Source organism: Nyctereutes procyonoides, unplaced genomic scaffold (assembly GCF_905146905.1).
Source record: "Nyctereutes procyonoides isolate TBG_1078 unplaced genomic scaffold, NYPRO_anot_genome, whole genome shotgun sequence".
Lineage (NCBI taxonomy): Eukaryota > Metazoa > Chordata > Mammalia > Carnivora > Canidae > Nyctereutes > Nyctereutes procyonoides.
This window is the reverse complement of record NW_026575043.1, coordinates 10914704-10930409: the sequence shown is the minus strand read 5'-3', so window position 1 is coordinate 10930409 and position 15706 is coordinate 10914704. Positions and strand designations below refer to the sequence as shown.

The window sequence follows — 15706 nt, the reverse complement described above, 5'->3', positions numbered from 1 at the left end:
GAATCAGCAGCTCCAAAGGGGAGTCCCAGGAGTGTGTCGTCACAAGCCCTCCAGGTCACTGTGATGTGCTCTTAAGTGTGACAACTGCTGGCTTCTGTAGTGGAGGCTCAGCGTACCCTGGTTGGGTCCATGTTCAGAGCCGGGTCTTACCTGCTGGCGCCCAGGGAAAGGCTTCTCTGAATTTGTCAGTTAGGGACAGTGACCGCCCAAGGCTTGTGGTTGGGTGCTCCCAGGTTCTTAGTAACAGTGAGAGATTTCCCAGAAAGGACCAGACCTTCAGTGTGTAGCCATAAGACCCGACGAAGTTCATGGACTCACACGGGATCAGCCCTCTTGACCTGAGCTCATTCCTCCTGGCCAGCCGAGAGTCTTGGGGTTCAGAGTTGCCTTGTCTTCTACTGTCCCTCTGTCTGATAGGGTTTCACAAACAGATTTCTCCCGCTTGCCACTCATCCCTAAACCCACTGGAAACCCCTATTTTGGATCTCGCTCCTCTGCCTAGTTGCCTTCCAGCTGTCTCCTATTACACTTTGGTTGCTGAATTAGCACATCCATGCTGTTGAAAGTCAGAAAAAGGAAGCCACTGCAGGGGGCTGTTGGCAGGTTGAGTTGGGTTACTATTTACTGTGGCCGGCATGGGGTTCTGAGAGGCAGAGAGCTATAAATTCAGGACACCCCTTGTGTAGGTGAAGATTAAAGTGTGGCTGGTTAGTTTTGTCTCCTCATCGGCTAGGGACATCACACAAAAGAGAATTTTATTTTTTCATTTATTTTTTTTTTAAGATTTTATTTATTCATGAGAGACACAGAAGGAGAGAGAGGCAGAGACACAGGCAGAGGGAGAAGCAGGCTCCATACAGGGAGCCCAATGTGGGACTCAATCCCAGGTCTCCAGGATCACACCCTGGGCCGAAGGCGGTGCTAAACTGCTGAGCCACCAGGCCTCCCCACAAAAGAGAATTTTAAAGGTGGAAACAGAGGAAGGAAGGACTATTATTTATTGAGCATCTAGTACCTTCCAGGCACAATAGACTTATAATTTCTAATCCTTGGAACAACCTGCCAAACTAGCAGTTACCGTCACTTGACAGGTGTATTAGGGTTCTCTAGGAAAACAGAACCAGTAGGGTGTGTGTGTGTTGGTGGGGGGGGTGGCAAGAGAGGAGATTGAGGAAGTATTTATTATAAGGAATTGGTTCACGTAATTATGGGGATTAAGAAATCCCAATATCTGCAAGGTGAGTTGCCAGGCTAGGGACTTCAGGTGAGCTGATGCTGTAGTTTCAGTCCGAGTCTGGGGGCCTGAGAACCAGGAAGAGCTGATGTTTCAGTTGAAGTTAAAAGGCAGAAAAAAGCCCAGGTTCATTCAGTCAGTCAAGAAAAGTACACTCGAGGAGGGTCAGCCCTTTGGTTCCGTTCAAGCCTTCAACTGATTAGATGGGACTCCCCCACATTGGGGAGGACGATCTGCTTTACTCAGACGATCTGCTTTACCAATTCAAATGTTAGTATCATCGAAAGAAAGAAAGGAGAAGAAGAGAAGAGAAAAGAAACCAAGAAATCTTCCCAGAAACACCCAGACTAATGTTTGACTAGTTACCTAGGCACTCTGTGGCCCAGTCAAGTTGACACATAAAATTAGCCATCACAGCCCGCTGGGGAACTGAAGCTTCGGGATCTTCAGTGCCTTGTCCAGCATCACTACTGGCAACGTTCAAACGAAGGTGTCTTCCTCTGCAGTGTTCCATGTCTTCCCTTGACTGACCCCCTCTCCCCACACACACTCATTCATTCATTTATTTATTTATTTATTTATTTATTTATTTATTTATTTATTTATTTATTTTTAATTTATTTATGATAGTCACAGAGAGAGAGAGAGAGGCAGAGACACAGGCAGAGGGAGAAGCAGGCTCCATGCACCGGGAGCCTGATGTGGAACTCGATCCCGGGTCTCCAGGATCGCGCCCTGGGCCAAAGGCAGGCGCCAAACCGCTGCGCCACCCAGGGATCCCCCACACACTCATTTAGATAATGAGGAGGTCACAGAAACCATAAAGAAGGGTTTGCTGAAATCACAGAGGATCCAGGGTTGGTACAAGACCCGGTTGGCTTGTTCTCCCATTCCAACGCTCCTCTGTCCTTCCTCACGGGGTCCCCACTCATGTCTTCTAGTGGGGAGAGGATGGCCAGTCCCCAATGCACGATTGCAAGGGGAGGCATTTGTTCCCTTGGACTCTGTGGTGCTTTACAGGACCTAGAAACAAGTCTTGCGATTACGTTGAGTGGGGTCACTGTGGTCTCTTCTGGACTCAAGCTCCAGCATCTTAATCAGTGTGTTTTATAAAGATCAAGAGGCTCAGGAGGCTCTGTATTGAGAAGGGCTGGTAAGGATCCAGATGATTCAAAGTAATCCCCAACCTTCTCCCCGCTCCACGCCTGGTCACTAGTACTCGCCCAGGCCCACTAGCTCTCTGCAGAGAAGTAAAGATGGATCAGCAAATTTCTGAAAATTGTAATGATTTAATATAGCACTTCAGAAGCAGTTAGACCATTCTTTAGTGAGACCTAAACAAAGTTTTTCAGATAATTTCATTTTTTTGAGGCCTGAAAAATTCTCCAACAAGATAGATTTAGCCTAGAAAAAGTTAGATAATACAGATAAATATAAAGATTACTGCAACCATTAGCCCCTTAAGATAACCATGGCTCATGTTCTGATAAGTATGCTTCTAGACATTTTTATGTTTTTTTAAATTTTCTTTATTTTTGCTTCTAAACATTTTTTAATTTTTTTTAAAGAAAAGTGGTGAGTAAAGGGTTTTTTTTAAAAAATTTTTTTGTTTATTTATTCATGAGAGAGATACAGAGAGAGGCAGAGACACAGGCAGAGGGAGAAGCAGGCTCCATGCAGGGAGCCCGATGTGGGACTCAATCCCAGGATCCCGGGATCACGCCCTGGGCTGAAGGCAGACAGACGCTCAACCACTGAGCCACCCAGGTGCCCTGCTTCTAGGCATTTTTAGAGCGTATTCTTAACCAAGGTTCAAATCTTGTTCTAACATTATTGCTGTGTGACCTTAGGCAAGTCACTCAACCTTTCTGAGCTCTGCTCGTTTTTCTCCCCACTTCCAAAATACCAACTTCAGGTTCTTGAGCTGTTTATTTATTTTTTTTTAAAGATTTTATTTATTTATTCATGAGAGAGAGAGAGGCAGAGACACAGGCAGAGGGAGAAGCAGGCTCCATGCAGGGAGCCTGATGTGGGACTTGATCCTGGGACTCCAGGATCATGCCCTGGGCCAAAGGCGGCGCTAAACCGCTGAGCCACCCGGGCTGCCCCTCTTGAGCTGTTTAAATAGCAAAATGAAGTTAACTACCCCTGCGCATAGTAGGTGTTTGATTTGAATTCTCTCTGCCTGTTCCCTACCTGCTTTCACCATCCTCAATTTTAAGTATTCTTAAGAAAAACTATGCTGACGATTCACAGATCGAGTTCCCACCACTCATGTCATGTGATGCCTTTTCTACTAAAATATAACATTAACGCTGTTGAAAAACAAAACAAGTAGCTCTTTGAATATTTGCACATTGTTTTTTTTTTTTTTTGAAACCTTCCAGCGGCTGTGATATTTATATGTGAAAGTAAATGTGTGCCTTAGATTGCAGAGATTTTCCCCTCCTGCCCTTGCCTCCTGAGAACATGAAAAGATGCTCTGAACAGCTTTTGGAAATCATCCATAAGCGGTAGTAGGGAGCAGACTCCTTGGCCCTAAAGCATTATGCGATGTTGGAGTGCACTCTGTTAAAGGCGCAGTCCGGCTTGGCAGCTCCACATTGTCTATTTATAAATGCATTTCCAGGTAAAGTAAGGAGATGCCGTAAGTGTGATTTCCTCTCTGGCACATCCCAGAATCCTCTTAACGGTGGGCATCGTGGCCCATCCTGGGAAGAGAAGAGCTCCTTCTCCAGGGTCCCAGTGGCCTCATCACTGACCACAAGCATGTGGAATTTTCTGGGCCTCCCTATGAGACACCACCGTGGCAGTCACAGCCACTCACTCACAGCTCGCATGCAAGGGAGCACAAGATTAGGGAGCGTGTAGGTGTGTGTGTGTGTGTGTGTGTGTGTGTGTGTGTGTGCTGGGTGGTGTTTTTAGTCCGATAATGTCCTAATGTAATGGGGGCGTGAGTTTGTTTAATCTTTGGAGGTCATATGTTTGAAACCCTATCTAGTGTAAAACTGGTTCTGGTAGAGATAAAGCACTTAAAAAAATGGGCAAGACGAGTGAAGGGCACATAGGGGGGCTTGTACCTTTGAAAGATAGGCTGGAGCTTGGAACCGGCCAGACGCAGCCACGAGTCCCGTCACCATCTTCACACGGTGGCTTTGGCACATAACTTATATGGAGAGACCACTTCGGAAATGACCACTCCCTAGCACCCTGTGGCCCTCGGGGGATCAGAGAAACTACAGGTGAATACAGGCACACCTCATTTTATTGAGCTTCGCTCTACTGCACTTCAGAGATATTGTGTTTTTTAGTTTTTTTTTTTTTTTTTTTTTTTTACAAATTAAAGATCTGTGGCAAGCCCGCATTGGGGCAAGTCTGTTGGCACCGTTTTTGTTGTTGTTTTTAAAGATTTTATTTATTTATTCATGAGAGACAGAGAGAGGCAGAGACACAGAGGGAGAAGCAGGCTCCATGCAGGGAGCCTGATGCAGGACTCAATCCCAGGACCCCAGGATCAAATCCTGAGCCAAGGGCAGATGCTCAACCGCTGAGCCACCCGGGTGTCCCTAGCACCATTTTTCCAACAGTATTTGCCTGGTCTGTATCTCTCTGCCACAATTTGGTAATTCCCACAAAATCTCAAAACTTTCTCATTCTTGTATTTGTTATGACAATCTGTGATCAATGATAACAGCTTGCCAGAAGCTCAGAGGATGATCACCATTTTTTAGCAATAAAGTATTTTTAAATTAAGCTGTGTACATTTTATTTTTTTTTTAGACAGTAATGCTGTTGTATCCTCAATATGCAGAATAGTGCACACATAGCTTCTGTAGGCAGTGGGAAACCAAAAAAATTCATTTGACTCACTTTATGGTGATACTCGCTTTATTGCTGTGGCCTGAAACGAAACCTGCAATATTTCTGGGGTGTGCCTGTAACAGATATGATGGAGGAAATAGTTATAGGCAGTAAATTTTCATTAAAAAAAAAAAAAAGAGTTCCAAGTTTTCACACCTACCTACCTTTGGATTTGAACTGCTAAGAAGTAATGAAGCAGAAATTGAGTTACAGCTCCTGGAGCGATAGGCCTAAAAAGCAGGTAAAAAAGGGAATTGAGTCACAAAGAGCCATGTTCCCCATCAGAGGTGATGGAGTGGTTCATAAAGTGGTTTGTCCTGGTTCACTAGGTGCCCTCGGGCTCTGGGGGCGCCCATACCTTCCTGGCAGTTGTGATGCAAGGTAGCCCGGGCAGCCTCTGTCTTCCCCAAAGGCTGATCCGACCCCAATACTGGTGGGTCCCACCTTCTGGGGACAGGCACCTGCCTCTGAGACCCCAGTGTTCCTCCCAGACCTGCTCTGAGCTCAGGGCTGTGTCACCAGGCCAGCTCTCAGCACTGACCCCCCCCCCCAACCAGGCCCTGGCTTCTTGGCCTCTCTCTGTGGGGTCCAGCTGCAGCTCCCGGCCACCCTCACCGTCCTCCTTGACTTCACACAGGCCACGTTGAGAACAGCAGGGTAGCAGCCCGTGTTGGTCAGGATGGCGCAGTGGGTTCTGCGTTCTAGAAACCCTGCACAGCACTGCTGGTGCGTCAACATCACTTCCATGGCTGGACCGTGCTGGGCAGCCCAAGGTGACCGTCCTGCTGGGCATTAAACCAGCCCCAGGCACGTGCTCTCTAGGGTAGAGTGGGGCTCGGGAATGCATATTTGATTTTAAGCTAACTGGGCACTTGGGTGAAGGTGAATGGGGGACACACGGAGTGGCTGCAAGCATAAAGGAATTCAGTGTCCTTTCCCTGGCTCTTAAAATAACGAAGCTCCTGGACTACATAAGCCTCACCTCAAGCCAAGCAGGGAGGGAGGGATGACTTCTGAATGAGTGATTTCAGATGGCCCTGGTGGGGCAGGCGTGTTGTGTCAGGGGCTGGCTGGGGAGGAGGCCCCGGAGCATCCTGCCTCCCCGCTTCCAGGGGCTTCGAGGGGCATCCAGGGTGCCACAGGGTGGACAGGTGGGCAGTGGTGGACGGGGCTGGGGTGCAGCATCCAGGGGAGCCAATTAAGTCAGAACACAGTGACTGAGGAGCACTGGGCCAGGGCTCTGAGGGCCTCTGCTTACCCTTGGCTGGGGGTGTGTCCGGGTGTCACCTCCTGATGACCCCGAATCACCCCAGGGGAGGGGGGACAGCCTGGCCAAGCTGACGCTGACGCCTTCTCCTTGCTTTTTCCTCTTTGAAGGACGGAGGCTGCACGTGTCCAGGAGATGTCGCCAAAGCCTTTGGTAAGGGGACAGGGAGGGCGGGGCGGGAGCTCCGGCAGCTGTGTGCTGGCCTCAGCTGGGAACCTGAATGGAGAGGCGGGACGTGTTGGGAAATTCTGGACCCGTCCTGAGTTTCCAGTCCCTGGATTCCAGCCCCAGTTGGCCAGAGTCCTGACGTTAGTTTGATTCAGCCGAGCAGGTGTCGTGCCCAGAGGATGGAGGGGGGGTGGCAGCCTGCAAGGCAGCAGAGGGTGATGTCATGGCTTAGAGGGCTCAGGGTGCCTGAACAGGTGTGAAGCACAGTGACTTAAGGGAGGTCTCTGGGCCCTAACTTGGGGCGATCTTCTGGGAGGGACAAGAGAGCCCCCCAGTGGCTTCTCACCGGGCAGAGGAGCCTGTGTCCCAGCAGAGGGCAGCGCTGTCCAGCTGTGATCCAGGGGGGCTTCTGGACCACCTGGCAGGCCTGCCGCAGCCCCACGTGCAGTGTCCTGTGCTCGCCACATCACCCTGGCCAACCGCATCCTCAAGCCAGAGCCGGCTGCACATGGGGGTGCCAACCTGCCAGGTGGGAGCTGTTGTGTGCCCACCGGGTGACGGAAGAACCACTCGCAGGGCCCCACTCCCTCTTCTGATGCTGAGGCCAAGTTCACTCGTGATTCCCCCCCATTTTTTTTTTCCTACAGAGGGAAACTGTCTTTTTATTTTGAAGATTTTATTTATTTATTAGAAAGAGAGCACGAGCAGGGGTGAGGGGTAGAGGGAGAAGCAGGCTCCTCGCCAAGCAGAGAGCCTGATGCGGGGTTCAGTCCCAGGACCCCAGGATCATGACCTGAGCCGAAGGCAGATGCTTAACCAACTGAGCCACCCAGGTGCCCCTGGAGGGGGACTTTCTGAGGGGTGCCAGGGGTCCTTCCCCTTACCTGTATTTGGCAGCTCCAGAGTTTTTTGTCCATTGCTTCAGAGACGTTCTGACCTTGCCATAGAATGTCTTAGGTGAGGCATGGGTTCCCTCCTCCACCCTCTTTCTCTTAGTGACACACAATGGTGACAAGGGGAAGGGACAGTGTTCCTAGCAGTGGGGTTTTGTAGCAACCTGGGGAATGTCATGAAAATGGGCAACCTTCTTATGAAACCTATTCAGATCCTGCATCTTGGTTATGGAGGGAACACGAGGGGCATCTTTGTAATCGAGGGTGCCTACTTTATAGTTGAGACCGAGGCCCTGAGAGGTGAGTGACAAGGTTGGGGTCCCACAGCTGGTAGAGGAGGGGGAATCAGGACCCCTGCTCCACTCGTGTGCTCACTCACTGCTTACCTGGATCATTAGCCAAAGATGTTTTTGTTACTGATTTTTGAGCTGGATCAACTTAATGCTGATGGGTGCTCCCACTTGGGCTCCCTGTACAGAGTAGGAGCTGGCACGCTTTAAAGTGACTGGTCGTTAAGAAGAAGAAGGTGCCTCATGGGGGTGCCTGGGTGGCTCAGTCGGTTAAGCGTCTGCCTTTGGTTGGGGTCATGATCCCGGAGTCCTGGGATCGAGCCCCATGGTGGGCTCCCTGCTCAGCGGGGCGGGGTGGGGGGCGGTGTCTGCTTCTCCCTCTCCTCTGCTTGCCACTTCCCTTGCCTGTGCTCTCTTGCTCTCTCCGCCAAACAAATAAAATCTAAAAAAACAAACACACACAAAAAAAGATGCCTCGTAGATAACCGTTTTTGGATCCAGCCCTGGCATCTTTTTTCTTCACTCGTCTTGCAGTGAGTGCAGCATTGCCTGTGCTGAAGCTCAGCAGCAGAGGAAGGAAGACAATGTCAGGAGGAGTGAATGTTGGTGAGGGCCAGGGACAGGAGAGCATTCAGAAGCAAAAATAATTGGAAGCCACTTCAAAGCATTGTTTGAATGGATTTGTGTTCTGTGTTCCTGATGTTGACATCTGCTACTGGGGTTGTGGCCACTGGGAGGCCTGGCTGGACACCAGTTTTCCTCCCCCACCCCCGCCCTTAAAGCATGGCCCAGGGTGGGGGTGGGGGACAAGGATCCAGCATTCATGTTAGGGACCCTGGGATGAAGGACCTGCAGAGCTTGCTGCCAAGTAGAAAGGTCCCATTGTGTGCAGCTTCCTGAGTGCCAGGCCAAGGGGCCAGCCCTGCTATAATGCCAAACAGAAAGGCCAGGAAGCCTGATGCAAACCCCAGAGTCCTGTAAATATCTAAATGACCCGATGGAAGAGGTCAGGGCCACTTCTCAAGGGTTCCTCTGCTTGCCCCTCCTCCTTGTCCTTCATCCTCATTACTGAATGCATCTGTACCCTGGGGTCCTGGTGTTCTAAATGCGAACCCTCAAGAGGACATAGGAGAAGTTCATAGTCCATGGAGAGTCTAAATAATCCTCTATGAACAGGATTGAGAATGGTGATATTTCTAGCTCTTCCCCATATACACTTTCCCTTCTTGACAACTAGTTATTCTATATTGACCATGAGTCATGTCCTGTGATAAACACTTCAGTACCATATATGTATATGGTATATATACCATGGCATGGTGAGAGAAAGAACAAACTTTTTTTTTTCAAGTAAGTGTCCATTTTAGTAAGACCTTCCTCACACATTTACCACTGAGAATTGAAATAGCACATGAAAAAATTTTTATTATAATTCCAATTTTTGAAAACCAGAAGATCTAGCCTTTGTACCCTGCCCTAATTATGCTGTCAACCCACCCCAATGTTCTCTGTGTATTCCTTCTACACAGGTTCCTTGGCTTTCAATTTTGATGTTAGGTTTTATCTTAATGACTTCAGGCTTCTCACACACAGGCAACACTCAAAACCTATTAGTGCTTCCTCAGGTCAAATCAAAAAGTGGAAGTATACTGAAGTCATTCAAATGCAAACTATAAGATATGTGTGTGTGTGTGCGTGCGTGTGTGTTTATATATATATTATTATTACTTAGGCTTCTCTTTTTAATACCTAGCCTCTAGTGTAGGAGTTTTGGTCTGTTTTGGCGTTTTTCTTTTCTTTTTTTTCTAAAGATTTTATTTATTTATTCATGAGAGACACAGAGAGGCAGAGACATAGGCAGAGGGAGAAGCAGGCTTCCTGCAGGGAGCCCGATGTGGGACTTGATCCCAGGACCCTGGGATCATGACCTGAGCCAAAGGTGGACAGACTCTCAACCACTGAGCCACCCAGGCTTCCCTGTTCTGAGTTTTTTGTGATCTACACAAGCAGAGTGTGAGGGTGCTGATAGCCTAAGGTAGACTAGATGCCTGATGGGGACACCAGAGGAATGATCATGGAGGATGACATTGGCCAACACTCTATAGAAAATGCTGCCCAAGTCTTAATGTTTCTCTGATGATGAGACTTAGACTGTGTTTGGAAGGTGGTCATAGGTAGTCATCAGTTACCATTAAGGATTGTCCAGCGCATTAGCCACCAGCCTTCAGTAGGCTGCGTTTCTGTGTCCAGTACGTGTCTCCCCATATGGCAAGCCTTCTAAACTTTTTCCAGGAAGGGAGAGGTTGCTGGGAGCAGGGAGGGGTGAGTTACAGTAGCACGCAGATCCTTCCAGAGCCGACTCTCTCTGAGTTTTTTCTTCTGCTGCTTTTGTCCTCAACTGTTGGCGTTTAGGAGCTGGAGCAGATTTTGTCATGCTGGGCGGGATGTTTTCAGGCCACACCGAGTGTGCTGGGGAGGTGATCGAGAAGAATGGGCAGAAGCTCAAGCTCTTCTACGGGATGAGCTCCGAAACAGCAATGAAGAAGCATGCAGGAGGGGTCGCTGAATACAGGTGAGTCCCCAGCATCCCCTCTATTAATACTTAGGTACTGTGGGAAGGGGCTAGACAACATAGCCTGCTTCTTTTTAAATAGCCCCAGTTGTTATCCAAGTAGCACCTGCTGTGTTTGGGGCCCTGAAAAGGGAGTGTAGAGCAGAAGTGTTTTGGGACGGGACAGAAATGTGACTGGGGTGTGTGTGGGAACAGGTAGATGACTGGGCTTTGGGGGAAAGGGGTAAGGAGGATCTTGCCTTATCCTTCAAGAGAGCCTTCTGATGGCTCAGTGCTGGCCTTGTAATCACTATCTCTAGCCTGGAATGAGTTCAGGCGGCTAAAATTGGGTTGGAGAATGGGTCTCCCAGTGCACCTGAAACAGGTGTAGTGCACATCGCTGCACGGAGCTCAGGCCTTTCTGGAAGATGCCATGTTTCCCCTGCAGCAGGACTCTCACCTGCCTCCAGGCTCTGACAGTTGACACAGGCAGCACTTTTAGCCATTTAATTGTGTTACTCATTGCAGAAGGGATGCTTGCTTCTGCTTCCCCCCCTCTCCGCCCCCAAATCCATGATCCCCAAAGATAACCTGGCCTTTTCTGTTTCCCTTCCATTTTAATTCTCCACACGTGTGTTTAAAAACCCTTAGGACAGCGCATGTCCACCCCCTGGCCCTTTTGCGTAGAAGCTGCCGTTAACTTATCAGCATCAGCCTGATGACAAATCACACAAAGGGGACAGGACAGAAGGTCTTGCTCCCTCCGAAGGAAGTCTACCAGGAGTGAGGGATTATCTTTCTCTGGGAAGCCTCAGGCACTGGGCTGGGGACTCAAGCCCTCCCTGGTGGGCACCCCCCCATTTCTCCCATTCATCCTGCACCCCAAGGCTTATATCATGGATGGACATGGGATGCAGAGGTGTTGTATGAGGTTCCCATCAAGCCGGAGGTGAAATCTCAGAACCCCACTGAGATCCACAGGTGGGAGGTGTGGGGTACTCGCCAGAGTTCTGAACCTCAGTGAGTGGGGGTCTGGGGGTCTGATGTCTGTTCTCACTCTCCAATCTCATTCTCCTTTTGAGAGGGAACCTCAATAAAGATGACGCGAAGGGAAGTGTGGGGAAGGCAGGGTGGGAAAGAGGAATAGGGTGCTGTGTCTAAACCTTCATCGTGGGAACTTCAAACGCTCCGAACAAGAGGACACTGCTCCCCGTGCAGCCTCAGAGGCTCTTTCTCCCATGTGGTACCCGATGGAGGAGGTTGCATGGTTTATGAGGGTGGCCAGGGTGAGGATTACTGCCTTTGTGCCCACCTGGACTGCCAGTCCAGAAGCTTTGCACTTTACCAGCAACCACTGTCCCTACCCAAGGGCCTGTGCAGCGTCTGCTACGCGCTGCCACATTAAACAGAACCATCAGGATTCAGTGACCTGATAGATGCTTTGCCTGGAGTACATTTTGTGCCTCTAGCTGTTACATCTGTTGTGAGTTCTAAGAAAAGTAGGGAAGGGCAGACCAGGCTGCGCCACACTCGGAAGCCCAGGTGCCGAAGGAAAAAATCCTCTCCTATAATTTCAGCAGGGTTTAGGCAAAACGAAAGAGGAGACTCTGGAAGCGGATTCAAATCTTAGACGAGAAAGGCAAGTGCTGAAAGAATTAGAGCCTCAATCTGGAGGCAGCCTGAGCCCTGCACGTAGCCTCTGTCTCTGCGTCTCTCTTTGTGTCTCTGTCCCCCTCCATCCCTCCCCTTTCTCAGGCAGTTTGCAGCCCCATCCCCATATATCCTCACAAGAATGGTCCTCCTTTGATGTTGTATTTATTTATTTACTTATTTTTTTCTTTTCTTAAAGACTTCATTCGCTTACCCATGAGAGATGCAGAGAGAGGCAGCGACATAGGCTGAGGGAGAAGCAGGCTCCCTGCGGGAAGCCTGATGGGGGACTTGATCCCAGAACCCTGGGATCACAACCTGAGCCAAAGGCAGTTGCTCAACCTCTGAGCCACCCAGGCGTCCCTGACGTTGTATTTAATTAAAGGAAAGCTATTTATGCTTTGCTTGTTCCTTCCCAGCCATTAACCATTTATTTCTCATGCTGTCCCTGGGAGATAGATCAAAGTACCTTCCTTTTACAGACGAGAGGAGATGAGCCTCAGCAATAGATGGCTTGCAAAAGGGGCTGTCACCCATCAGCAAAGAGGCAATGACGAGAATCTAGATGATTTCCAGTAAGCCACTGACGGGCCACGGAAAGCTCTTTAAAAAGTGATGTGGCGGTCATTGCGGGCACATGTGCAGAGGTGTTGGTCTCTAGGTCACAGAGTGCGGTGACGTGAACTGTCCTGGGTGTGGCCAAGGATGGGCTTCAGGAGCTTGGTACTCTACACCAGCCATGAGACCAGCTCTTGGTCTAGCCAGTGGTTTAGGGAGGTAGATTTCATTGCACTTAAGGATAGTCTTGCAGGTGTGGATTCCAGTGCACAAGAGTTAATACCGTTTTGAAATTCTAGGCAGTGAGCCTCTTTCTTTCTCTTTCTTTTTTTTTTAAGATTTTATTTTTTTCTAAGATTTTATTTATTTATTCATGAGAGACATGCAGAGAGAGGCAAAGACACAGGCAGAGGGAGAAGTAGGCTCCATGCAGGGAGCCTGATGTGGGACTCGATCCCAGGACTCCAGGACCACACCCTGGGCCAAAGGCAGGCTCTAAACCACTGAGCCATCCAGGGATCCCTAAGACTTTATGTATTTATTTATGGGAGACACACAGAGAGAGGCAGAGACACAAGGCAGAGGGAGAACAGGCTCCCTGTGAGGAGCCCAATGCAGAACTCTGTCCCTGAACCTGGGATCACACCCTGAGCCAAAGGCAGACAGATGCTCACCTGCTGAGTCACCAAGTCGTCCCTAGGCAGTGAGTTTCTGATGGAGAGATGCTATTTTTTTCTAGTTGAAGAGACCAACTAGAGAAACTCCCAGAATTTGGTTAATTGTTAGATTTTCCAGATTACCCAGGCCTTAGATGAGAGCTAGAGTTTTGCACAGATTGGAGATTTCCTTCTTGGAACACCCCACCAAAGGCAAGTCTGGACTGTATGTCCAGGCAGTCTTACTTAGTGGGGCTTGAATTGTCCATTTTACAGATCTTCCTTCCTCTACTGAACTGCAGGGCTGCATCCCGATAAACTTAACTTAGGGTGAAAATATGATAAATTGAAATGCATTTAATACATCTAACCCACTGGACATCGTAGCTCAGCCTGGCCTACCTTAAGTGTGCTCCAAGCACTCACGGTAGCCTACAGTTGGGCAGAGTCATCAAACACAAGGCCTATTTGATAATAAAGTGTTGCATGTCTCCTGTAATTTATTGAATCCTTTACTGAAAAACAGACCCAGTTGTCCAGGTGCAGAGTGGTTGTCAGTGTACAGGTGTCTCCCCCATCCCAATCCCGGGGCCGATGTTGCTCGCAGGGAGGGCTGTTTGCACATTGCTAGCCTGGGAAAGGATCCAAGTTCAAAATCTGTAGTGCGTATCGCTTCTGAGTGGGTATCGCTTTCTCACCACCGTGGTGAAGTCCAGCAGTCGTTAAGTGGGTGACCATCTGTATTGATCCCTTCCTCCTCCCCTGGATTGGCGTCTTTAGGGGACACACCATGTCTAACTGGAGAGCTGGCAGGTGGGAGGGCGGAGCCCCGGGCTTCTGTTGCTGATCTGGGAGTGAGTGCAACAAGAAGAGGCAGTGGTGAGGGTTGTTCAAGAGGTGTTCTGTGAGGGCTGTTGCTCCTCCTGGGCATGTTGGGCTCTGGATCAACTGGGCGCTGGTGTAGGGATTGAGGTAGCATAGAAAGGTGGAGTTGGTTTCTCTTAGGGGCAGAGTGGAGGCACGGTGCTGAGAAGGGCACTGTGCAGGCAGGTGCAGGCCCACTTCTGCAGCGCTGCTGGGGGGGACCTGCCCCCGGGGACTGGCGCTCCAGGGAGCCAGCAGTGAGGCTGTACATTCAGGGTGGGAGGAATGCATGCATCGGAGACGCTGGTGTGATCAGCTTGGCATTTGTAGCAATGTGGGAGTGGGGTTGGATGGTGGCGTTTAGCTACCTGTGCGCCTTGGGGCTGGCTGAAGTGCTAAAGCTGGGAATAAGGGGATCCCTGGGTGGCTCCGCGGTTTGGTGCCTGTCATTGGCCCAGGGTGTGATCCTGGAGTCCCAGGATCGAGTCCCACGTCAGGCTCCCGGTATGGAGCCTGCTTCTCCCTCTGCCTGTGTCTCTGCCCCCCCCCTCTGTGTCTATCATGAATAAATAAATAAATATTAAAAAATAAAGCTGGGAATAATTCTGGCTGAGTTCTTAAGGGGGAAAAAAAACAACAACAAACAAAAACCAAACCAGATTTAAAGAAAAACTTACTTTTTTTTTTCTTCCAGAGCATCTGAGGGCAAGACTGTGGAAGTGCCTTACAAGGGGGATGTAGAAAACACTATTCTGGATATTCTTGGGGGACTGAGGTCTACCTGCACTTATGTGGGAGCCGCCAAACTCAAAGAGCTCAGCAGGAGGGCGACGTTCATCCGGGTGACCCAACAGCACAACATGGTGTTCAGCTAACCTTGAGGATGAGGTGACGTCCAGCTTGTGGAAGCTTCCACTCACACCTGCTTTCCCACCTCCCTCCTGTTACATCAGAGTTTCTGGCTGTTCTGAGTGGTGGACGACTGCCTCCTGCTCCGCTACCCGCACCCTGGAGGCTCTGGGGCTCCCCTCGTGCCTTCGGGGGGCCCAGAAGAGGGCCCTGACCCAGTCAGTGGTCAGAGCCCAGCTGCCTGGAACTCATAACCTCATTGTTAAAACTAACTCACCTCTTTCTTTCTCTCTCTCTCTCTCTTTTTTTTTTTTTAAAGAGAAATGGTTTCACTTTAATATAATGCAATTATCTTAAGACTTGGTGGAGTGCTGGAGTTTGCATTTGCAGGAAACAAGTTGTCAGGGGAGCTGGGGGTTTTCTACCTTTTTCCCACGCTGGGCTCTTAGCATTCAGGGCTGGGGTGTTGGAGGAGGAGAGGGCAGGCGAGGGTCGGGCTGGCCAGAGTAACTGGCATCCCCTCCTCCGCTTTTGGTTGCTAGCGAAGAACAAAAGCGCCTGACTAGACACATGAACTTGGAGGGGCCTCACTGCAAATACTCACAAGGTGTGGCGACCCGTTTCCAGGACCTGAGTTACATATGCCTTTGGGGAGTAGACATCTGTCACTGTGAGGTCCAGGTTGCTCTGGGGACGCTGTCCCTGTCCTGATTTTTCATTGACTTTTGTTGTGCTCTTTCCTCCTTGGTCCCAACCTGTCGGGCTGGCCTCCCTCTTAAAGAGATGACACGTGATTTTGAAGTTCAGTAGGACTGAACCTATTCAATAGGATAACCTTTTATTGAGAGGTTGTCCATCAAAAAAT

The 15706-nt window shown here is 49.5% G+C and overlaps 1 protein-coding gene across 1 annotated transcript in view; it reads left to right on the top strand.

The window, feature by feature from the left end:
* Positions 1-15198, top strand: part of GMPR (guanosine monophosphate reductase) — a 47432-nt gene extending 32234 nt beyond the window's left edge. The window contains exons 7-9 of the mRNA XM_055321819.1: positions 6473-6515; positions 10126-10285; positions 14687-15198. Of these exons, the coding sequence (XP_055177794.1) occupies positions 6473-6515; positions 10126-10285; positions 14687-14867 (384 nt within the window). The 3' untranslated portion in view covers positions 14868-15198. The remainder of the gene's footprint in view (positions 1-6472; positions 6516-10125; positions 10286-14686) is intronic.
* The last annotated feature ends 508 nt before the right edge of the window (positions 15199-15706 follow it).